General features: G+C 39.6%; 1 protein-coding gene across 8 annotated transcripts in view; it reads right to left on the bottom strand.

Annotated features, from left to right (window-relative positions):
• Positions 1–24,808, bottom strand: part of vcanb (versican b) — a 51,226-nt gene that overhangs the window by 12,995 nt on the left and 13,423 nt on the right. For 7 of the 8 annotated variants that reach the window (XM_047372650.1, XM_047372653.1, XM_047372651.1 and 4 more), the window contains 9 exons: positions 21,973–22,147; positions 21,667–21,794; positions 20,447–20,743; positions 15,953–16,681; positions 14,253–14,282; positions 4,810–4,973; positions 3,201–4,488; positions 2,964–3,077; positions 2,776–2,889 (listed from right to left, as the gene is read on the bottom strand). In XM_047372650.1, coding sequence (XP_047228606.1) covers positions 2,776–2,889; positions 2,964–3,077; positions 3,201–4,488; positions 4,810–4,973; positions 14,253–14,282; positions 15,953–16,681; positions 20,447–20,743; positions 21,667–21,794; positions 21,973–22,147 — 3,039 coding nt within the window. The remainder of the gene's footprint in view (positions 1–2,775; positions 2,890–2,963; positions 3,078–3,200; positions 4,489–4,809; positions 4,974–14,252; positions 14,283–15,952; positions 16,682–20,446; positions 20,744–21,666; positions 21,795–21,972; positions 22,148–24,808) is intronic. The other variant, XM_047372655.1, reaches the window with a different exon arrangement.

The raw sequence follows: 24,808 nt of genomic DNA, 5'->3' as shown, positions 1-24,808 counted from the left end.
GAACATGGTGTTCATTATGGACAATCCGTTACTAGCACAGAAGTCCAGTATCAAAACACCACTCTGATTCAGATCGGGGAGGCCATTCCTCCCGATCACACCTCTCCAGCTGTCACTGTCGTTTCCCACGTGGGTGTTGAAGTCCCCCAGCAGAATAGTGGAGTCCCCGGGAGGGGCAATCTACAGCACCCCCGACAGGGACACCAAGAAGGTCGGGGACTCCGCACTACCACTCGGCCCGTAGGCTGAAACGACAGTCAGAGACTTGTCCCCAACCCGAAGACGCAGGGATGCGACCCTCTCATCCACCGGGGTAAACCCCAACACGAGACGGCTGAGCTGGGGGGCAACAAGCAAACCCACCCCAGTCCGCCGCCTCTCCCCGTGGCCCACTCCAGAGTAGAAGAGAGTCCAGCCCCTCTCAAGGAGATGAGTTCCAGAGCCCACGGTGTGCTTGGAGGCGAGCCTGACTATTTCTAGTCGATATCTCTCAACTTCCCTCACAAACTCAGGATCCTTCCCCCCCAGCAAGGTGACATTCCATATCCCTAGAGCCAGCCTAAGCATCCAGGGATCGGGCCGCCAAGGTCTCCACCTTCGTCCGCCGCCCAATTCTCTTTGCACCGGTCCCTCACGGTTCCCCCTGCAGGTGGTGGGCCCACTGGGGGACGACCTCGCGTCGGCCCGGCCGGGTCCCACGAGGAGCAACCCAGCCACCAGGCGCTCTCCGACGAGTCCCGACCCCAGGCCTGGCTCCAGGGTGGGACCCCAGCTCCGCCGTATCGGGCGACGTCACGTGCCTTGATTTAATTGTCATCATGAGGGGTTCTTAAGCATAAACTCTTTTTAAGTTAAATAACTTCTACACTGCCGTTTCACAAAACACTTCAGATTAGAAGATTCATGAAAAACCACTTAGTATTTTTACCTCGAGATATAATACACTGGCTTATAAATCTGAGAAAGAATGTAGCTCTCTGATTTAGTGTTCAGACTACTCAAACAAGCCTTTTCCTTTTTTAAATACACAGTGTTTTACTTTTGAATAAAGAATAAGTCTCGTGGCTGAAAACCAGCCATCTGTTCTGGAAAATCGAAATCTCAGAAGTCTCCTGAGACCTCCTCTAAACCTGAATGAGTGGCTGAGTAATGACAGAAAATTGGACATGAGGCTGAAACTAATCTGCAGAGGAGCTGACGCCCAGAGCTGGAGAACGTCCGAGATTACCAAAGTTTACAATGATATATATCATATTAGTTTATGCACGAGTTGCTGTTAAATGTTTTGAGGTTTCAAAAAAATATTAAAACACAATCTTGCTTATTAATGTGATGTGCTATTAGTTTGGGTCATCATGTAATTTCAATAAAAGAAGATGAAGACAGATAAGCAGTCACTATAGATTATCTAAAAGTCACTGTATTATGTAAACGGTAAATGGACTGAATTTACTTAGCACCTTTCTAGACAAATCGACCATATAAAACACTTTAAGCTAAAGCTGCATTCACCCAGCCACACAAAAAGGAAACATGTCTTACACCGGTATGCAGATCTGTAGGTAACTTGAGTATAAGTGCCTTGCCCAGAGGCACATCAACATGTGACAGGAAGCTGGAATCAAATCCAAAACTTTCAGATTCTAAGACAACCACTTTACCCACTGAGCAACAGTCATCCTATTCCTTTCACCATGAAATCAGATAAGATGCTGAAATGTTACTGTACACCACACTATAGCAGTGGTTTCAAACATGGAATCTAATCATCCAATTAGATCCCAAAGTTTTCATCTCTCACTTATTTTGCATTGATATTTGCACTATTTTAGTTAGCATACAAAGGGAAAAATGCTGGGTTATTTTTAACCCAGCATTTTTTAGTGTGTAGGAATGGAAAGGAAAATACTTTCTCATATTACCAATGCAGACAAACAGTGCTGTGAAAAGGTATTTACAACCTTACAGTTTTTTTTTTACTTTTTGTCACACTTTCAGATCATTAAACAATTGTTTATTTTAAAGTTAACTTAAAATATAACATGTAGTTCTCAAGATGCAGATTTCTATTGTTCAGATAAATACGCTTTTCAAGCCAGTCTGGAAATACACTGAAAACTAATTGCCTTCTAAAAGGGTGCAACCTTTGCACCCTTTGGTGGTAACAATTACTGGAGTGAGACCTCCCAATTAATGTGACAGCATTAGCTGATCAAAAGTAAGTTGATAAAGCAATGTTTACATTAATTTACAAGTTTTTTCTTCAAAATATCTTAATTATATTTTGTAGAGTATCTTAGATGAATGCTAACCTTTCTAACAAGATCTTTAAGCTACAGTAGAGCTAAAGGCATGGATAAAGTTGCTGCCTCTGTGCAGGCATGTTCTGTTGTTTTTACAAGCTAAAGTTTTTATTTGATCTGTTGCTAGAGCTGTTTGTATTTTGGTGCTCTGATTAATTAGTGGACAGATAAAACCATTAGGGATTGTAATGAAGATGATTGTTTTTTTTAAAGAAGGGTATTAAGCCAGTCACCATTATGATGATGTGACTAGGCAATGTAGGCAATGAAGAGCGATGTGTAGGTTGGGTGGCTAAATCTGAACCAGACTTTAGCTTTTGCAATGTGCCATCATTTTATTAGTTTTTATTATCCCTAAAGGCTGACATAACTGGTCTGGTGCTTCTGTGTTTTCTAGTTTGTGCCCCTGTCAGGTCACATACTGAGAGGAAAAGTTGCTCAAAACCATAGTCATAAAAAACTTAAAATTCACCTTGATCGCAGAGCTGTCCTGTGTAGCTAGGTAGGCAGAGACAGGTGAAGGAGTTGACCCCATCCAAGCAGGTGGCTCCATTCAGACACGGATTAGAGTTACATTCGTCCACATCTGCAGACACACAACACAGGCCAGTATTATTACACATAATCAGTTTGTCAACATGGGGATCTGTGTCTGGATACCTGTTTCACAGCGCAGCCCGCTGAATCCAGGTGCACAGACGCAGATGTTCACTGGGCCTTTCTTGTAGCAGGAACCTCCATTCAGACAGATATTCACTGAGCACAGCAGTAGGTCTGCACACATTAAACACATAGGATGAACAGATTAGCTGTGATGTGATGTTTAGCATCTCTTTGTATGTAGCTACATTAATTCAATAGGTTGGAATGGTTCAATCCTGTCAGCTGTGCTCATACCTTCAACATTCACAGGGCTGGGCTCCACAGAAGGCCCAGCTTTTACAGGGGTCTCAGGGTGGGACTCCAACAAAATACCGTCTCTTATCCCATCATAGTCCACAAATTCCTCATTAGGTAGAGCATTAGCTGACGGGTCATTGATCGAAGCCCTTTGGGGGGTGGAGAGGGTTGTATGGTCAACAGGTCTAAAGCTTACAGTGGTTTGAACAGTTTTAACCTTCACACTGTGTGTGGAGCTTGTAGTGAATAGCCTGGTGTTGGGCAGCCCTGATGTAGGATCAGAAGTTATAGGTGGAGGCTTGGTGGTGACAGCTAAACGTTTCTTGTGTTCTGGTGAAGTGAGGGAACTAACTCTACTGATTTTGGAGACTGTGTCCTGTATTTCTGTTGTATTTTGGTGTTGAGGAGTCAGAGCTGTCACAGCGGATAAAAAAGTGGCACCGACCCTTGGAGGCAAGGCAGTCTGACCAACCAGATCCCCAGAGGTCTCCCCTTCTCCAGACACCTGCTCCACACCTGAGCCTGTTTCTGGAACACCCTGAGCAGCCTCTGCAACTCTGTCTGTTACTTTGTTGATAACTGTTGAGAGTAGAGGCTGTTGGGTATGCAGGGGGAGGTGAATTGATAAGGGCGTGTTGGCAAGGCTAGGTGTATCTGGAGGGTAAACATCTTGCCCCGAGGCCTCCTCTTCTCCAGAAGCAGACCCATCAAAGTTACCTATCTGGGCCTGTGTGGACATTTTATGGGAAATTATATCTGGGGTAAAAGTTGGAGGCTCTGTCCATCCAATCTCAGCTTCATCCGTCATCACACCAGGTAAAATTGAAGACGTGGTGGGAACAGTTCTGTCTGCAGAAGTCTCCTGAGGAGCACCCGCATTATTGTCCTCTATGCCTTCAAAGATGACATGAGGGCCAAGTTCGGAAACAGCGGGGACAAGTGGACTTGGCGGTGTGATAGATGTTATTGTTGAGACCATAGATGAATATGAGGTGGTGGTTGCCCCTTTATCTAGCTCTTGAAATGTAGTAGTCTGTGGGTCCAGGAAGACTTTGGGGACTGCCTTGATATCAAGGACTAAAACACTAACATCCTGTTTGGCTGTATCTGTGGGAGGAGTAGTCTCATCACTGGCCTTATCTGTGAGGCTCTGTAAAACACTGTAGTCTGAAGGATGCACACTTGGGTCCTCTTGGTCTTCAACTTTAACCCCCACATAAACAGGAGACACTGTCTCAAACTGATCCCTTCTGGCTTCCTCAGGAATTTGTGGGCTGAATGTCACCTGGATGGACAGAAGCAAATATAGAAGTTCATGAAGAAGAATCTGCAACATCCGACAGGACTATTTTCAACTTGGGGACTGTCTTGATCATGGGTCCTTCTTGGTAATGATCAAGAATGACTGTAGTTGGTAGTTTCTCTTTAACAGCCACTCTTTGGTCTTAAGTTTAACTGTGGCTCACTTAGACAGAACAATCAAGTTCAAATTATTATAGAAGTAGTATTAATAGCATTGTTACTGCACATCTACTGCAACAGAAAGAAAAGAAGAAACAAAGACTGGAGTGAACGAATGATTGGTTGATTAAACTCTTTTCTGTACCTCATGTTTTCCGTTGATAAAGTGTATTGTCTCAGGCAGGGAGGGTTCAAAGTCTTGGTTTCTCAGGACAGCCTCACTGGATACCGGTGTGAATCTGGAGATGTCTGGGAGGACAGACTGGGAGCCATTTGGTGGCTGGTTCAGGAAACCCAAGACACGACTCACTGGAGGTAAAGTAGACACAGAACAAGTTTAAAAAAATAGGCAGCACACATTGATCCACTTGGATCCACTTTTTGTATGAAAGTTTGGGGATGAAATTGGTTTCCAACATAATGTAATAATGGTTTGGATGGTAAAACAACTTCAGAAAAGTGTAGGCCAATTTAGAAAGAGAACCCAAGATGATTGTGTCACCAAGTTTCATTTCTTTACATCCATACATTCCTGTTTTGCCAGGATTTTCCTAAATGTATGACTCTTTTGTTTATTCTATTTCATTTAGAATTTCATCACTCATAGCAATAACACTTTGCAATGTTTCCTGGATGCTGGAAACAACATTTAAAGTGTTTTTACATATTGTTGTTTTAGACTGATGTTCAGTAAAGTTGATTCTGATTCTAATGTTGTATGGGTATCTACAGATATCTTAACATGTCTAACAGCAGCGGGACCATCATCACATTTAAATTCATGACACGTTCTTTTGGGTATAGGTTCGGACTACAGGAAAGTCAGTCCTGTATTTGCTTCGTTTTCAGTCATGCCTTTGAATTGAGTTGTGGAATATGGTTACATTGTTTTTACAAACAAAAAATCCATGGATGGCTCTGAAAAAGATGTAGTCCTGAATTCAGGTTTATGTTGGGATTTGCCAATAGCCTAACTATTACTAATAACAACCTGGATGGTCCTTTTTTCTGGTGTACAGGTTTCAATGGCTTCCTTTTTCTAATAAAAGAAAAAAGAAACAATGCAAATACTGATTGATGTGATGACAAACAATCCACATTTCCACCGTTAGATAGCCTCGGCAGTGGTCCTACCACGGTTCCCATGCTCTGGAGGGTGTTTGGATGTCTGTGGCTCCAATCTCCTCTGTGTCTGACTCGGGTCCTAGGGGACAAGTCTGTGGCTCCTCACACCCGCTATTAAATATTCTTATGAAGAAACCTCATAAGCAAACCTAATTTGGAGTCAGGTGTTTAGAGACACACAGATATACTCTACATTAAGCTGTGGTCACCACTAAATACTTCCTGTATTAATTAGTATCGTGTACTTCTCAGTAACGTTGTTGTGTGTCCCTGTGGTGTTTTCGTTCTCTCTCTTTCTGTAATTGTAGAAGCAGTCTTATAAGGTCTTATCTTGTATTCTCCTCATCCTTCTTTCTCTCACCTGTTCTTTTCTCCTTCTCTCCTTTTTCCCTACCCCTCTCCCTTTCTTTCTTCTGTTTTTCCCCTTTCATCTCCGTCTCTGTGTCCACTGCATTCGAAATAATCCCAAAGCAAATTTCTAAAAAAGGTTTTTTATATACATCAAACGGAGCATTATAGCGTAAGACTCCACTTGTGAAAGTACATATGTTGGACTTCTTCTTGGCACTCTGACAACAATTTTGAGTGCTACTCTGCCAGACAGGAAATGTAAAAAAAAGCTAACATAAAAATCTGCTTCATATATTTAAGTTGAATACAGTTATATATTGCTTATTTATTGAAGACATGGCTGTCATAAAACTGGGGTCACATTTTCTCACAGTTCACAAAATCTAAATCTCAGTTGGAAAAATAAAATAATAGACCAAAAGGCAGCAGGACGAAAAAACTAAGGACACGAGACTTATAGTATAAAGGCCTTTTTTGGCTTTGTTGCTTTAATTTCTATTATTGAGTCAATCTGTGTGTTGGGCTATGTGCTTTGCCTGATCAATGTGGTGACTTTAGTTTCCCTCAGCTGCCTCACCTGTTTGGCAACCCAGCAATCACCCTCTCCAGTATACCATATGCCTATGAGGCAACAGGTATATACTTCCCAGTTTCATTCATTCATTCGTTTTAATTGTTCTATGGCACCAGTTTAGTTTTAGGGGGTTTTGGGCCTCCTTCATTCCCATGGCATTTAGTTTCTGTTGCTTTTCATCACCCACTAGTTTGTTGTGGTTTGCACTTCAGTTCTGACTTTCCTGTGTTTGGTGCTTTTATCTCACTACAAAGTGATAACAATCAAATTTGCAAATCTCTGCAACTTTTGTAAATGCATTCAGCTTTGGAATGGGGAAGCCTAGTATACTCTGGACATTTAGCTTTACTTATAATGCCAGCAAACAGTACATCAGATTAAGATGTGTAGGTATTGTTTATTCCAAACTTTACAAATTGGAATGAAATCAAAAAAATGAAATCAAACACCTTGTGAAAGTTCTGGATGTCTAAAGCAGACCATGCCAAAGGAACTAGCATAACAAGCCCATGATATGTTCTTCTGATATCCACACACAGTATTTTGGACTCTCTAAAGAAGGTGGGGGATGATACATCGTGTGTGCTTGCTCTTGCATCATTACAGGTTTAAACATTGGTCCACTCCGTACACCCAACATGCAGAGTGATTGCAGTATATGACCACCTGTACTCATACAAACCCAAAATGTTTCCAATGTCTAATTATGTTGGTGCTGGTGATGCTGTCTGTCTACCTTCAATCACTGTTTTGACCGATCCCAGTAATTGCCTGTAAGACATTGCTCATGGGTTCAACATTTTGCCATTTGATAATGGTTCTAGACTTTCCAGCTTCTTGCAGATGGAATCACTTACATTAACCATTACTGAAGTGCATCTGTACCAAATTACACACAAACAGGACCTATTGATTCTTGTTCCTAAATGTAGCACTGTGGCTTGTCAAACAAATCTCAACTGGCATCTTTCAGAAGGTTGTAAACTACTTGCAGTTCTACTAAGAAGACACATTTTGCCCCCAACTGCTCACTTAGATTCGTTTGAGATATTGAAAGAATAATAAAAAAATATGTCCATTTGCTTTCTCTTTTCTTTGCCTCAGAATTATTGAGCCTTCTGTTTCTGTCCAGTCTACCCACCAAACCATTTACTTTAAATCCTGCAGCAGAAACATTGGCTGCTGAAATTTCTTTGAACTTTCATTTCTCCTAATTACTGTATGCTTTTTACTGTGCTTAACTGCATTGCGATTCTGCTGATCAAGTAAAAAATCTGACCACAGTTGAAACCAGATATTAACATACATTGTGTATAAAGAGTTTGGGTCTGACATTAAATCACACTAAAGGTTTCCTGTTTTAGATCAGTTAGGAGAATTTGTATTACTTTCTTCAACGTCAGAAGTTAACATACACTAAGAATAGCCCGCATTTGAAACTTTTTTTGAAATGTAACATCATTCTGACTAATTAAATCTCAACATTTAGGTTAAATGGAGGCAACACCTCACACACACTGCTTCTTTGTGTGACATCAGAAACAAAAGAAATTAGCCAACATATCAGGAGGGGCATTGTGAACCTTCAACAGGTCTGGTTGACCCCTGGGTCAAATTTCAGTCTTAATTTTGTCAAACAATTATAAGAAACAATAAACACCATGCAATTGAAAATCTCTCCAGAAAACAACACTTAACTTCTATTCATGACCTGGTATATGAATATAACATTTTGGACATACTTGCTCCATTGACAACACGGACAGTTTCCTTCACTCATTCTGCCCCCTGTTATACACAAGAACTACACAAAAAACTGGGTGGTGCGTCTTGGAACGCCTGTGGAGGAGAACTCGACTCGCTGTTCACAAGGAGACATATGGCAACAATTTACTGCAATATAAAGCTGCCATTTCAAATGCCAAAACTCATCACCTTGCTATTATCATCCAGTCTGCTAAAGAAATAGCTCTGACTCTTTTTGCCACACTTAGCTATTTATTACATCCTCCTGAGACATTTCCCCACTGATATTCATCCTCATCTACATTCTCCATGTAAAACTGATAACTGTGTAAACTGTTCCTTGTCTGTTCAACCTGTCAAATCTTTATTTTCTGGTTTCTGTCAACAAACCAAAGGTAAATAACCAACATTATTCAGAAATCTAATTCATGACATGATCCACTGTCTACAAACCTGGTCAAACTCTTTTCTATTATTACTGAAAACATAGACTCCTCAGTTTTCTCTGATACCATTCCAGAACTCAGTCAAGCAATAATCACCAATCTTCAAAACCCCAGGTTAAGATTCATATGTTCTTAATCACTTCAGACGTATTTAAAATGGTCATTTTCTGTCAGAAATCTAGGAAAAAAAGAAGCTTTACAGGTTTAGAATCATCTGACTAATAACAACCTCTACAAAAGGCCCAGTCTGGTTTCCTTCCATTAAACAGCACAGAAAGAACTCTGGTAAATTGCACGAATGATCTTTTAATGGCAGCAGATTCTGTACTTCTCTCTGTTCTTCGTCTTCTTGACCTGACTGTAGCTCTTGACATCATCTCACATCATACCCTTCTTAACCGTCTCGCTTCTCTTGATTTTACTAATACAGTTCTCTCCTGGTTCCCATCATATCTATCTGGCCATATTCATTATGTTCAGTTAAAGAACCATTAATCCCAACTTTAATCAGTCAGAACAGGTGTGCACCAGGGCTCTGTCCTGGGGGCCTATCCTTTTGATAACCTATGCTGGCCCTCTTGGCAATACATTCAGAATCATGGCATACAGTGCCACTTATATGCAGATGACACCCAGTTCTTTCTATCTACTAAGCCCACCACCTCACTTCCTCCGCCTTATCACCTCGACTGTTTACAGGAAATTAAAATTTGGTTTTTCCATTACTTTCTCAAACTCAACGACATAATTTCTTCTTGTGGGTGCCAAATCTAGTTTTTAGTAGTTTTTTTTTTTAACCCATCAATAATTTATTTATCCTTCCTTCCTCTCAAGCTAATACTCTGGGTGTGGTACTTGACAAGACTCTGTCCACATAAATAACATCAAACGGTCTGCTTACATCCACCTCCATAATATTAACCGTCTTCTGGCCATCACTCACCCACAGCAATACTGCTAACTCGTTTAATGCTCTTATCACATCTTGGCTTGATTACTGTTATGTTATATTATATGGCTTACCCAACAAATATCTTCATCCTCAATTGGCCTAGAATTCTGCTGCCTGTATCATGTCTAGAGGTCAAGTCCATGCAACATAGCTCACCTGTCTTGAAAAACCTTCACTGGCTTCCAGTCCATTTCTGTATCTAATTTGAAATTAAACTATTAACATTCAAAGTCCTCCATAACCTTGGTCCACCATATCTCACTAAACTTATTGAAATCTATGCGTCTTACCATATGCTAAAGTCTAGCTGAAAAGCCCCTTAGTGAGGAAAAAGTAATTACTACAAAAGCAACATAAAAAGCCAGATCACATTTTGCAAATACCCGCAAGGGACAAACACCTCAATATTTTGAAGAAGCTAAAATTAAAGCATTTGGCCATAAAGATCATCTTTGCACATATTGGAAAACAGGGAAACCTTGCAAACCTAAAAACACCATCCCAACTGTGAAGTACAGTGGTAGCAGCATCATGTAGTGGAGACATTTTGCAGCCGGAAGGACTGTTGCACTTCACAAAGTAGATATCATTATGAGGAAAGAACATTATGTAGAAATATTAAAGGAACATCTAAATACATCAGCCAGGAAGTTAAGACTTGGGCACAAGTAGGTATTCTAAATGGACAATGAATGTAATTTTGTACGTAAACTAAAAGGTTCTCTCTCTGATCCTTCTGGCATTTAGTGAACAAATAGTTTTGGTAATCCGAACTTACTTAAAACAGGAAAAGTTTAATGTCATTATACAGTAAGAAAAGAAAATGATCTCAGTCTTTTTACACAGTGGATATAAATGAGTGGTTTCTTCTGTATTTCTTCCGCAATGAGCATTGCCCCACAGCAGCTCCTTTCTGATATTGATTTGAAGCAGCCACAGATAATAAACAGTTTCTGGCCTCTGCTTGTTATGATTAAGGCCTGCCGCTGCCAGCAGCTACTCTGAAACAATGCATGCTTTTGTCTCCACATTAGGATTTTATGTTCAGTATGGGAGAAAGGTTGTGGGAAGCCGGGTAACATTCTGCTGTGGGGGATTCAAACTGACATCCAAAGACAAAAAGAAAGCCATGCCTCTGACTTAAATGAGACGTAGGTTTTCATACCGTATGTAGATTTATTACTTATGTGATAAGACATCTACCTCAGGGTTTAAATGATGAAGACGGCTGAGAGGAGGTTCACACACTGAAACTGTAACCTGTGGGTAAAGTGGGTTGTGTGATTTCTTAAGTCACTCTTAGATTTTTGGTCACAGTGTGTTTTGGTTTGGTATTTGTTTACGTTTATTCAGTCAGGTGTTTTTCTGTTTACTTCAGGGTATGGTTATTTTGTGATTCTTTGCTTCAGGTGTGTTTTCAGTTTCTTATAGATTTGTTAGTTTAGGTTTTGCTCTGTTCACTAGGTTTTTAGTTGTATTCTTAGATCTGTTATCTTCCCTTGTGTTCTGGTCCCTTGGGTTTGTTTACGGTTTGTCTTGTCTGGCTCCTCATGTTCTCGTTCTTCCCAAATAAGGTTCACCTGCCCTTCTGCCTTCCCTTAAGCCTAATACACACCTGTGTTTTCCCGATTACCAGCCCTATTGTTTTGTGTCCACCTTCGTCTGTATATAAGTTTGTCTGTATCCTTGTTTCCACGCGGTGTCGTAGTCTAATTTGGTCATCTAAGTCAACCTTGTTTATGATTACGCCTGAGATCTCGATTCCAGAACCCTGATTTGCTCATGTGCTGTGTAACCTGGATCACCTGTCAAGCAGCGTCTGATTGTAAGTTGGCGTTCTGATTAAATCAAGATTCCAACTCACTCTGCCTTCTCCGTGCTTGTCTGCATTTTTGGTCCAGCACCAAACAGCCTTATGACATTTTCTTCGAATGCATTTAACAAATCTCTTCAATCTGTCCACAAACATTTACATTGGCTGTTTATCTCAGTTTTTTTTTTTTTCAGTCAGGCTGCACCCAAATGTAAAATCGATCATTTCAAACAACCTTCTGTGAAAAGACTATAATAGAGCCCCTTAGTTCTTATTCACTCTGCCTTGGATGTACTCAGAGTATCAGGATAAGCTTAAAGTGTCACTTTTGAATTACCAGGATCAGAATTTTTGTTTAAGTTGTTTGATTAACTAAATATGTTGCAAGATTTATCATATTTCTAAGTTAATAGCTAAGATCTGGGAAATTACAAGAACAAGGTAATGATCCAGTAAGCACTGATGTCTGCATGCTTTTTTGGAGGTAGCCATTACTAATACATAGCATTTAGCCTGTTAATTAGATTGATATAGTGGTTTCAGCTGTACTCTTTCACAACTTCACCAGTGCTGGAGGTACTGGCATTAGTTTCTTTGTATTTGTTACCTTTAACATCCAAATAATTTCAGTTGAATTAATAGTTGCAAAATCCTTTCAACAACTGAAACTGAACCCAAACTGAAATGTTTTCTATTTCAGTTTAATTTAACTAGCCTGGTCATTTGAAAAGTTGTTTCCTTTCAGTAAAGCATTCTAAAATGAATGTTTCAGCTGAGTTGGGTTGTTTGATTTGAAAAAGGTCTAAGCTTTCCTCAATAAAACAAATTTTATTGTGTGATTTAATTCGTTTCCTTAACCACAGCTATTTTAGGGTTGAACTCAAACACATGTCCACAGATGGCAGTTGTATTTCTATCATTCTCATGCCCTCCAGCTTCTTAACATTGTTTGATTTATTAGTTTATAGGAAGGACATATTCATTTTATTTCCCATCTGTGTTTCCTGCTGGAGCAGCTGTGTGCAGGATCAGCCTGTTTGCAGGAAAGTGACAGTAAAGGGACACCCAGAGGATTTAAATCTGACACAAAAGTGCTCAAGTGTCAGTGTGAGATAAGTCGGGAGTGAGAATGTGATGGGAAATAACAAGCTAAGAGGTGCTAATAAAAGTATACAGTGGAAGCACTGAAGGTCAGAGCATATCGGTGCTGATTAATATGTGTTTAAAACAGTTGACTCAGTTTGTTTCTGCTCACCTCAGCTGCTGATGGCCTTGTGCAGAAATTTTATAGCCTCTTTTAGCACTGCCCTATTCTCAGGTCTCACTTTACCTTTAAACAAACATTTCCTCTGTTGTGCCTGTTCTCTCCGTAGATATTAGCATGTTTTTCTGCTCCTATAGAAATATTCAAGAAAGGGATGACGACAAAGTTTTCCTGAACTTGCTGTACTTCAGCCTGAATGATGGACCCTATAAGCAGGATCTGTTATACTAAAGTAATTTTTGCATCTAGATTCATCCTATAGAACAGATCTTGTATTAAACATCAATTGTAAAGTGAACTTTCTGGTGCAAGAGTGCTAAGAAAACTACATCATAATAGAGTCCTTTTTTCAATGAAAAAGAAAAATAACCATTCCTATAAAGACAATAAATGCACAAAAATTTAAAACTGCCATACTATATACTAATACAAAATAATTTTTTATATCTATATAATTGTCAATAGTGATTTTGTGGTGACTAATTTTGACTGCTACACTGGCAATGGTAATTACTAACCTGACAAAACATTGTCAGCTTTATTTGACTTTGTGAAGCTATTGAGTTTCTATGTGACCCTTATGTGGTCTTTGATCATGTTGTTTCACTTTGTGATATTATTTTCTTGTGTTGATGGTCCATGTTGTCATGAGGTGTCAATCTGATTTGCTATTGGTCTCAACATGACACAGCTTCTTTCTTTATTGCTCAGCCATGTTGTCATAACTGTGGTGTATAACATTCAAAAGCCTCCAATTTATGAGATTGTGTGACCCCAAATGAGACACATCAGTTTCTTCTTAAACACTAATTAAATGCCTCCCATATTTTGTATTTTAAAATTATATATTTTTTTGCCGGTTTTCTATTTGACTCTACATTAATGCTCGTTTGTTTTAAGATGAAATGCATGCCTCCTCTTAAGGTATTTTATATGAAATTTATAAAACTGACTTCACCGCGGTCATAACCATGTAGATGAACAGCACAGTGAGACATTACATGATGACAGAGCTAACAGCTAATTACAATCACACCTCAAGGCAACAGGCTCAAAAACTTAGAGGAAACATTATCACGAGGAGAGAGTAAAACAGCATGCCTAAAACAGCACATCACAATGATATAGCATTAACAGTTCATGTATGGACACAGAGAAACATTTTGGGCACATTTGGAACTCCATACTAACAAGTACAGGTAAACTGATAATATTTCACAGTGGACTATTTAAAGCATTCAGTCTGTACTAATAGCTGACTAACAATTGTTTCTTTGCAGGTTTAAGTGGAGTTACAACAAGTCATCAGTATCTTACCTGCAGCAGACTGTTCTTTCGTATCAATCCCTGTAGGCACCCGATGAGGTAAATATGAAAAAAGACAAATAGGGTTTGGTGGATTATCTTGTATGATTTGACTCTGTAACGTTTCAATGCTTAATTCTGCATACATTACTACAGTAAGACAACTGAAGCTTATGATGCTGTGTTGTACATAAATATGTTCATGAATGGAGCTCACACTTTTTAAAAACATTGAACTGAACGCTTTTTCCTCAGATGAACATAAGATTTACACAGTTTTCTGCAGTGGCACACTTTGCATTCTTCAGACAAAAACAATAGCAGCATTTTCCCTCATGGTTAGCACTGCGTGACTGCACACTGTTAGCTGTTTGTGCAAAAGCAGGCAATTTTGCTAAGTATACTTGTGATAACAAGTATGTAATTTAAATAATTAAAGACTTTGTCAGCTAATATGCCAAAACAAAATCAGGACTTTATTAAGCAGGAACATTGTAATGTTTTAAGACACTTATGAGCAAAATCTTATACAGGCCATCTGGATTGATTTTGGATTTTAGAGATTTAGAATGATCAAAAAGTGCTGTGAGATAGTGTTTCTGTAGTTTTGTCTACAACAGCTTCAACTTCTACTATGTGGCAGTTATTCAGTATCACTGTATGGTTTTGACAGTGTCATGTCAAATCCTTTCTGTGCTGCCAGAGGGTTTAAAGTGACAGAGTCTGAATGGAGCACTTTTGTTTTCTGAAATACAAAAAAGCATTAAAATATGTGAATGAGAGCAGGTGTTTTGGGAGTTCTGCCATTATGAAATAGTTTCAAACAGATGCTAGGCAAATATGTAATCGATGCTCATTTATGAAAGATGTTATGACCTACTAATACTGTATATTTTTAAACTTTATTTCAGACAAAACATGATCAATGAACAAGAACTACTTCAAGTTGGAGCTCCAAACTTAGTTCAAAATATTTAAGTGGTAAATGGATATTAATTTATTTATTTCAACCTGGATGGCTTATAACTGAATTTAGAACCAACTGTTGTTAGATGATGTTGTAAGAGCAGTATTTTGTCTTTGTGTGTGAGAATCAGACAGAAGGCTGAAGGGATAGTCATTTTTTTGGTGTTCCCCAGGATAAACTGATATGTTTACTGTGTTTATTTACACCACTGACCACACAGAAGTGACTACTTTCAACGTGTCCACATCTGGCTTTGCAGAGACCCTGTGTTTGGGAGCATTTTTGAGAATGCAAACTTAAAGGTAACAAACTATTAACTGTTTTCTACTGAGACACACAAGAAACACACCAGAATTGTTTGCAGGATATTTGTCTGTGGCCACCTCTGAAAATAAAATCTTTGTCTTGAAAGACAAAATAGTTGTAGCCCACTAGTTTACAAAAAGAGCTTACGAAATATGCTGGAATGTATGTTACAACATATGCTGGACTTTACAAGTAGTGGTTCAGCAAAAAGGTAAGAGAGAAACTGTATGCATGAGTGCTGCTGAAGTTTCTGTTTCTCTAAGCATATATGCATATACACTCTGTTTCCTGTCCATAGACAGGCTTTTGACAAGGTGCTGCGCCTGCAGCAGCTAACTGTGGTAACACACAAGACTCTAGACTTGACTGCAAACTGTGAAACTTACTCACAATCCACAGGTGAACTCACACTGAAGCTTGTGCTGCTGCTTTGACTCACCTGACTCATTTCTCCACGGTACACTAACAATGAGGACATGGAGAGGTGATTTGCCTGATGAGGCTCCACTTGTAGAAATGTCTTCATGTGGTTTCAGTTCGAGTTCAGTTGTTGGTTTAGGGCTAACCTCATCTTTGAGCACCCCTGCAGGTTGTTGACCCACTTCTGTCTTGATGGGTAGGGGATCTGACTTTGATGGGAAAATCCCTGGAAGAGGTGGAGGAGTCAACATTGCTTTCAGGGATGAGGTTTCAATCTTAGTGGTGACTTCTCCAGCCAATTTAAGTGTCAGGATGCTTTTTGTAGTAACTTCTCCTAAACCATTGCTGGAGCTGATATTAACACTGTCTGCTTCCCCCCTGCTCCTCATGTCCTGCTCACCTGGTTCGGGGGTGTCTAGTGGTGAATGCTGAATGCGAGGGCTGGGTAGGGGCTCGGTAGATAAACGGTCCCCTCTAACTGGCTCCGACTCTACCCCGAAAGGGGAAAATTGTTGAATGTCATATTCAACAAAGGTGGTAGAAGTGGACATCCAGTCTCTGATGTCGGGGATGGTGCCGGTTGCAAGTGGGCTCTCTGTTTGTGAAAGCGCAGCATCCTCTGTTCTGACTTGAATTTCAGATCTGTCTGAATGTGAGGATGTTGGTACATGCAGACTAGTTGAGGAGGTTTCGGGTTTGGACGCAGCTGGACTTGTCTGTGGGCTGACTGTTGTTTCTGGGAGTTTAGCTGTAAGGCAAGGGGACATGAGATAAAAACTTAATGCAAACCATCTTCCAACTTCTTATTCATATCAACCAGCATTTAACTCTCAGGGCCTTCAGTAATATAAACAAGTAGAGAAATGGTATTGAAACAGTTTTTTTTTTTATGAAAGTATTGAAAGGGATGCTTCTCTAAACTGTAATGGTGTAAAACTAGCTTGATTTAAGGTCATCTCTCCAAATCCTGCATGGTGTTAAAGAATCAGCCAGTCAGAAATATGTCGGTGCAGTCTACGGGCATAGTTTACTCAACCTTGAGTATTATCTTTTTATGTATAAAAATCATCCCAATTAAGTTCAGAAACATTCTGAGTTGGCAAATTTATGAAATGTATTATTTTCAACAAATAAATAGTTTTTTATTTATTTATAATTTTTCTTTTGGGTTACCTCTACAGTGGTTAATGATTAATTTGGCAGTACTTCTGGGAATATATTTTTTAAAGTTTTACTGCTTCTTCCAGCAGTGCACAGGCTGAAGGTGTCCTGCTCCTGCAGGCTCTGGATTGTTGAAGTTTTCAGGATTGCTGTTTTGCACTGTGTAAGTGGCTCCGGCTGTATGTTGAGCCCAGCCCAGATATGTTGTCATGTGTTTGGCGAGCTGCAGACATCTGGCCGAACTGAGAGCTTTCTCTTTACACTACGTTAACTCTCTCCTGCAGCTCTGCCACCTCTCTTGAGGCTTGGCAGAAGGCATCCTACAACCTCCAGAAAGTACCTCTGCACAGCCAGACTTGTGTTTGTAATTATATGGTGTAGAAAAGCATCACGCCAGGAGTGTGTACATTTCTTTGCTACAAACTGACCTCTTTATTAACACTTTGTTATTTTATTGACTCTCTTCCACTTCCTCCGTCTGTCTGTGCTGTTTGGGCAGGGTCCAGCTGTGAATCATTAGGGAGCTGTCCTGTTTCTGCTCTATCTGTGTTGGACTGCATAAGCTGGGTTTTCCCCTCATAAAAGACACCCTCCATAAACAGGACAGGAGTTGATTCTTCTCCTGTTTAGGTTTGAATCCTGTTTGTTTGTTTCTTGCCCTTCTCTGTTATCTGTGCTGTCATTAGATGGCTTGTTCGTGCTGAAACACACATCACAGTTTAACAGAATATAGATGAAACCAAAAGCTCGGGCAGTGATGCAAAGTGGCATTTTGCAAGATTTTCCATTTCAGTTTTTATGAAAGTTGTTAGATAGATTTACTGATTAATCAGATACATCGTAATTAACTGCAAGCTTCATTTGTTTAAAACATTTACTATATAACAAACCCACCATATTTACTCTCATTTTGCCCTGGCACATAATTATCACCAAACCTCATGCCAGTATGGTCATGTCATCTACCCAGCAGAAGCTGGGAAAGGATCTAAGTGAAATCCTTTATCAATCTAACCAGCAGACTGACTGCTTTATAAGAGCGATGGATGTGCCTGAAATCTCATTGTGTTACACCAAAATGGCCTCACATGCAGGAACACTGCAACTGGAGGTGTCCAGTAAGTGGCAGGATAGGTCCCTGTTAAGGGGTGTACTGCAGAATCAAGCTACCAGCAGTGCAGAGCTTGCGCAATACTAGCAGCAGGTAGGTGAGTACATAAGTAGGCACCAAGAAGTAGAAAGTTTTGGATAATGGACATTCCAAGGAAAAGTATGAAGGAAAGGATTAAGATTTTGCAGGAAGTACTAGAGGGATTTGTTTCCTGTGAAGAATTTTCCTCCCTATTTGGAACATCTGGAAGATACTTTGTCTGAGGAAGAAAAGGTGAACAATACTATGAGTCCTGTGTCATGCCATCAGTGGACTTCCTCACAACAACCGTGCGATTGATAAAGTGTGATGTCTAAAATGTTCTTCAAGAGCAATGTCTTCCAACAGTCCGGGAGAAGTTTTCTTATGGTTTATGGGTTTTTGCAGCATGATCAAGGACCATGTCACAGGTCAAAAGTGAGAATGATTTGTCTGAAAGGTCAGAACAGTAAAATCTTAGCCCCATGATTAAGACACCTCCTAGATCATAATCTAGTCATCCTTCGGCCTCAACCATTTTTGATGAAGGAATGAATGAAATTTCAAAACCTCTGGCTACATTATCTGCACCACAACAATCAGGACACAGCGAAGATTTCATGCTTTCCATTCTACTAGTCATAGTAAACACTTAGCAGGTAATGTGGCCGCCATGTGTCACAATGCCAATCACCTTACAAAATATAATTGGCTTAAGCTAACACATAAGATTATATTTCCCTACAGGGTGAACCAGTAGGGCTGATACTCAAGATGTGAAGGAGTTAGCAAAAATTTACACACCCCTGTTAAAATTTGGTGTGAAAAAATGTAATTAATAATTTCTAAACTTTTACCACATATATCTTGTACAATTTCCTAGAAACTCTTGAAGACCCAGTTCTACACAAGGCATGTCCTACACGAGCACCTACCTTGTACTACCCTATCCCTTCTACTGCGTTTTCTATCATCTCCCTCTGCACTGTCCTATGTGCCTGGACTCTATTTCTACACTGTCAACCATGTCACATCTGACATAACCTGACTAGCAGTGTTCCTTCTTGGTGGTTTATTTTAGCTTTGATATTAATTGCATTGTTACATTCCCATTTGTAAGTCGTTTGGATAAAAGTTTCAGATGCATAAACATAAACAATTTAAGAAAAAAACGAATTTATTAAATGACCGATTTTAAAAACTAGGTCTGCAATGTCCTAGCTAAATAAATGTGCACACCCTTGCAATGATACTTTGTTGAAACATCTTTGGATTCAGTTTCTTGAGTTCTCATCTACTGTATGACCTTTGGCTCATCCATATCCCTTAGCTATTGTCATAGTTTGCAAATAATTTACAAAGGACATTACAAATAAACATCAATAACTGCAGGAAATATAGGATAAAATGGACATTATAAAAACTGACGACGAGTGTGAAACTGTTCAAGGAGGCTGACAAGAGACCTACGACACAACTGGAGGAGCTGCAGGAGGTTCCAACATGGATTGCTTGTGACCTAAATTTGACAACGATCTCCTGTATTCTCTATATGTCTGGGCTAAGGAGTACATTTTCAAAAGAGAGACATTTCCTTCTTAAGAAAACATTCTAAAACCCAGTGAAAGAATGTGGCATGATGAAACCAGACTTGAACCTTTAGGCTAAATTCCATAGGGTAGGTTTGGAACCAAAACATCACAAAAACATTATCATACCTAAAAAGGCAAATGGTGGTGGCTCCATTAGGCCACAGAGTTACTTTTTTAGACTCAAATTAGTTTTTGTCAAAGTAGACAAAGTTATGTATAGTTCTAAATATGAGTCAATATTTCCCCATAACCTTTAGGTTATGCTGAAGCTAAAATGTCAAGGGATTTTTGAAGAAAAGCTTAAAAAACTGAAATTTTGGAATAGGCTAGCCAGAGTTCAGAACTAAATCTAGCAGAAACTGAGTAAACTCACCCGAAAAGGGCTTTGGACAAGAGATGTCCTCTTAATCTGAGAGATTTGGACCACTTTTGCAAGGCAGAGTGGGCAAATATTGTCAAGATGTGGGATGCTCACAGACTCCATCTAAAGAAGACTGAATGCTGAAATTGAATTGAAAGGTGCTTGAACAAACTATTAGTTTTAGTGTGCACAAAGGAAAGAAGGTGTAGCTTCCCTAAGCAGAGGACTATGTTGTATTCTCACTAAGTATGAAGTGTGTTTAATTTTAACCTTTGAAGCAGAAAGCTCCATGCCTGTCGGTCAGGTCTGGGAAGCCCGTTTGATTGTCGTACTTATAGAGTGTTCTGATCCCCAGCAGGCCTCCTCCACACTGAGGCAGGGGGACGTTGATGGGATACCGGACACTACCATCAGACAGCCAGCCATAGTCGCAGCGGCTTAGCCCATCCATCCAGGCAGCAAACAGCTGACCAGGGGACGCCAACACAGCATCATGCTTTTCACACTCCTCCTTTGCCTCTTGCCAGGTAATCTTATTGGTGATGGAAGAGGGATAGAAGACTTCACCTGCAAACAGAGGACATTGTTGATTTAAGAAAATTCAGATTAAACTCAAGATATTCATTTTGTCTTTTTAGACAAAAGCAAATAGTTTATTTTAGCCAAGGTCCACTACATAAACTCTTCCATATATCTACTTCTTATAGCTTCTGTGTTCCATCTGTGTGTGAATGAGATGGAGGCAGGTGAGCAGGTAAAGCTCAAGGAGTAGAAGTAATTAAAATGGATGAGTTTAAGTACCTTGGGGCCAAACATTAACGGTGTTGTGACCTTCAAATATAACTGGCTTGGAGGTGGTGGTACAAACAAAAAAGCAGATGGCAGACCTGAAGATGTTTAAATTGGAAGTGACCCAAGTGGAAAGAATAAGCAATGAGTATGTCAGCGAGACAGCTCAGGTTGAAATGTTTGTAGACAACATTAAAGAGGCAAGGCTGAGATGGCCAGAGCATGTTTGCAGAGGCCGATGAGAGATACACTGGAGATTGCTGAAAACAGGCCTACCAGGAAGGAGGGAAAGAAGAAGACCTCAGAGAAGTTTCATAGATGAAAGAAAGGAGAATATAGAGAGTGTTGGTGGGACAGATGAGAATGCCAGGGACACTGTGAGATGGAGACAGATGATGAGTGAAAATACAAAAATAGCGACAATATAAAATCACATTTCTATGCTGTAAAAATATGAATGAATAAAAGCACAGTTATAAATTGTTAAAATTCTGTAAAGGTTAGACTTTTAAAGAAATAGACACACAACAAAAAAACTACAAAATATAAATAAATAAAATCTAGAAAGATAAGTAGAAAACAAATCAAAATGAAGTATAAGCATCTAAAATATTTAGATGTTGAACATAAATATCAGAAAAAACTTGAAAGATGCTGAATTTTTACTGAATCTAAAAACCCTCCTAGTAAACAGTGTTTACCCTGCAGTTCATCTACGAAGCAGTACACATCATATCTCTCTGTGGGGTCACGGCGGCCGTACGTTCTTACACCTGGTCGGTGCAGAAGGTCACCTTCACAGCCAGGACGAGGCATCGTGATTGGATATCTGAGGAACATCAATAAAACCTCTTAGCCAAAAAGGATTTACATTGTTCCTCAATTTATAAAACAAACAGTCAAATGTAAAATCTTAAACATTTTATGTGGCCTATTTATGTATTTAATATTCTAAGCAATAGAGATATGAATGAGAGGAAACAAACACTGTAATGATGTGAACATACCGGACAGACTGGTCAGCAAGCCATCCTGCATCACATTGATCTAAGCCGCCCTCAAAGGCAGCAGTCAGCTGTTCGGGTGTGGCGATGGAGGCGTTCACATGGCGACACGCCTCTGTTGCTTCGCCGAAGTCCAGAGAGTAGCGGCTGGAGTTTGCTCGGTAGTGAAACACCACACCTGAGCAGATATCCCCAAAGGTCAGGAGAGCAAACATGGTTTATGACAACAAGCTTTTTACAATCACTAATCTAGTGAATCTGAGTGTATCTAACTGAATGAAAACTGAACTGAATTCATCAGATTTCATTGGTTTGAACTGGAACTGGTGTAACTGGGTTTGAATATACAAGTTCGTTTCAAAAATACTGAGAAAAAAATCACAAGGTGCTTATTTAAACCTTTTAATGACATATCCTGAAAAGCTTTCTGAAAACTTGCATTTAAACGTATTTCATAAATGACCTGACCAAAATGGTCGCAACCAAGGTTCCTTTATGATGAGTGGCTCTTTTGATTTATAATGACAGCAGATTACACAGAGATTTGCTGCTAACAAAAGCCGGATTGGATACAGGAGAGTATGGAGATAGAGTATTTCAGCCGTCATCCTAGGACTATACATATCACTGTATCCCTCTGTCATTGGGTCTGGAGGAACATTTCTCATTGAGGGGAAATCCTGGCAGAGCTGCAGGGAGATGTGAAAGGATGTCTGAGCTGTTAAATAGAGAGTTGTGTGTCTGTCATAGGGAGAGCTTTTGTGTGGATGGACCCAACAAAGAGTTCTGTTCAGAGTTAATGTGGAATCTGTGTAAATGTCTGTGAGAGAGGCCCAATTTGGTTGCTGGATGAGCAGTTTCCAGGGGATGAACTGTACTGATGGATGCCAGAAATCTGTGACTATTTAGGTGCAGGGAACCTTTGTCAGGAGCCGCAAGGATTTAGAACTGAGGCATAGAGACGTTAACTGGCTTTAACCAGATTATTTGAAGAACAGAAACCAAACCCAAACCTTACATGTGATTTAAGCTGAAATCCTCAACATACCCAGTTCCCAGCCAGTTACAGTGCATTGCAAAACAATTTAACACCCCTTTAACATTTTTAAATTAAGTCATTTTACAATCACAAAATTGTATTTGAATCACAGGGAGTTTACAAGATAAACCAACACAAGAGGCACACTATTGTGAAGTGAAAAGAAATGCAAACATAGTATTCAAAGTTTTTACATAAAACAATCTGGAAAGTGTGACTTGTATTTATATTCAGCCCCTCCCAGTCAGTTTGTAGAACCACTTTTCATTGTAGTTATAAAGCTGTAAATCTTTCAGGATATCTGCCAGCTTTGCACATTTAAAGACCAAAAGGTTTGTCCATTTTTCTTTGCAAAATAGCTCAAACTCTGTTAGATTGGATGGAAAACATCTGTGAAGATTAGTTTTTAAATATAGCTACAGATTTTCTATTGGATTGAGGTCTGAACTTTGATTCGGCGATTCTAAAACATGAATATGGTTTAATCTAAGCCAGCGTAGGTCTGGCTGTACATTTAGGGTCATTGTCCTGCTGAAAGGTGGACCTCCATCCCAGTCTCAAGTCTAACAGATATTCTTCCAGGATTGCTCTGTATTTAGCTTTTTAGCTTCCCATGAACTCTGACCAGCCTTCCTGCCCGAGCTGAAAAAGGGGATACCCCAGCATCATGCTGCAGCCATCAGGTTTCACCATATGGATACCATATTTAAGATAATGTGCAATGTTAGTTTACCAGCACAACAAGGGTTCTGTATGTAAACAAGAAATGTGTACCATACATTGTTTGTAGCAAACTTTAAATGTGATTAATGATGGTTTTCTTTCAAAAATTGCTTTCTTCTTGCCACTCAATGCCAGATTTGTGGAGTCTATGACCAAAGGTTGTCCAGTCAACAAAATCTTCCACCTGAGTTGAAGATCTAAGCAGCTTCTCCGGTGTTAGTACAATGCTCTTGGCTGCTTTTCCAATTAATGCTCTTCCAGCCTAGTCTGTCAGTTTAAGATGGCCAGCCATGTTCTTGGTAGGTTCATAGTTCTGCAACCTTCTTTCTATTTTCAGATGATGGATTGAACAGAGCTCAGTGAGATGATCAAAGCTTAGGATGTTGTTTTAGAATCTACTTTAAACTTCTTCACAACTTTCTCCCTTACCTGTCTGCTGTGTTCTTTGGTCTTCATAAAGCTGTTTGCTCTCTAATGTTCTCTAACAAACTTCTGAGGCCAGAAACAGAACAGCTGAATATAAACTGATATTAAATTACACAGTTCAACAAAATTTAGGTGACTTCTGAGGGTAATTGGTTGAGTTGAATTTTATTTAGGGGTGATAGAAATAAAGAGAGCTGAATGTTAATGCACAACACACTTAACACACAAAAAAAATTGAAAACTGTGCATTATTTTCAGTCTAATTCACAACTATGCACTACTTTGTGTTGGCTATTTAAACTTCCAATGAAATGCAGGATAAACAACTCACACCAACAGCAAGGTGGTGGAGATGTGATCATTTGGGCTGGTTTTGTTCCCACAGGACAGAATTGGGCAAATTATAATTGAGTTAACCACAAAGTCTATCATATATATAGTAATTTGCCAAATATTTATTTGCTTGTCTGCACACATATGAAGTAGGACGACATCCCATTCCTAATCCATATGGTTTAAAATGAAATAGGCCGTCCCTTTGCAGCTATACCACCTCAAACATTCTGGGAAAGAGTTTCCACATGGTTTAGGAGTGTGTTTGGACCAATGTTCAAAAGCTTGTATGTGTGGTCAGATGCTAATGTTGGATGT

Source organism: Girardinichthys multiradiatus, chromosome 8 (genome assembly GCF_021462225.1).
Source record: "Girardinichthys multiradiatus isolate DD_20200921_A chromosome 8, DD_fGirMul_XY1, whole genome shotgun sequence".
Classification (NCBI taxonomy): Eukaryota; Metazoa; Chordata; class Actinopteri; order Cyprinodontiformes; family Goodeidae; genus Girardinichthys; species Girardinichthys multiradiatus.
The sequence above is the reverse complement of the archived record's forward strand: the minus strand, read 5'-3'. Positions and strand labels throughout refer to the sequence as shown.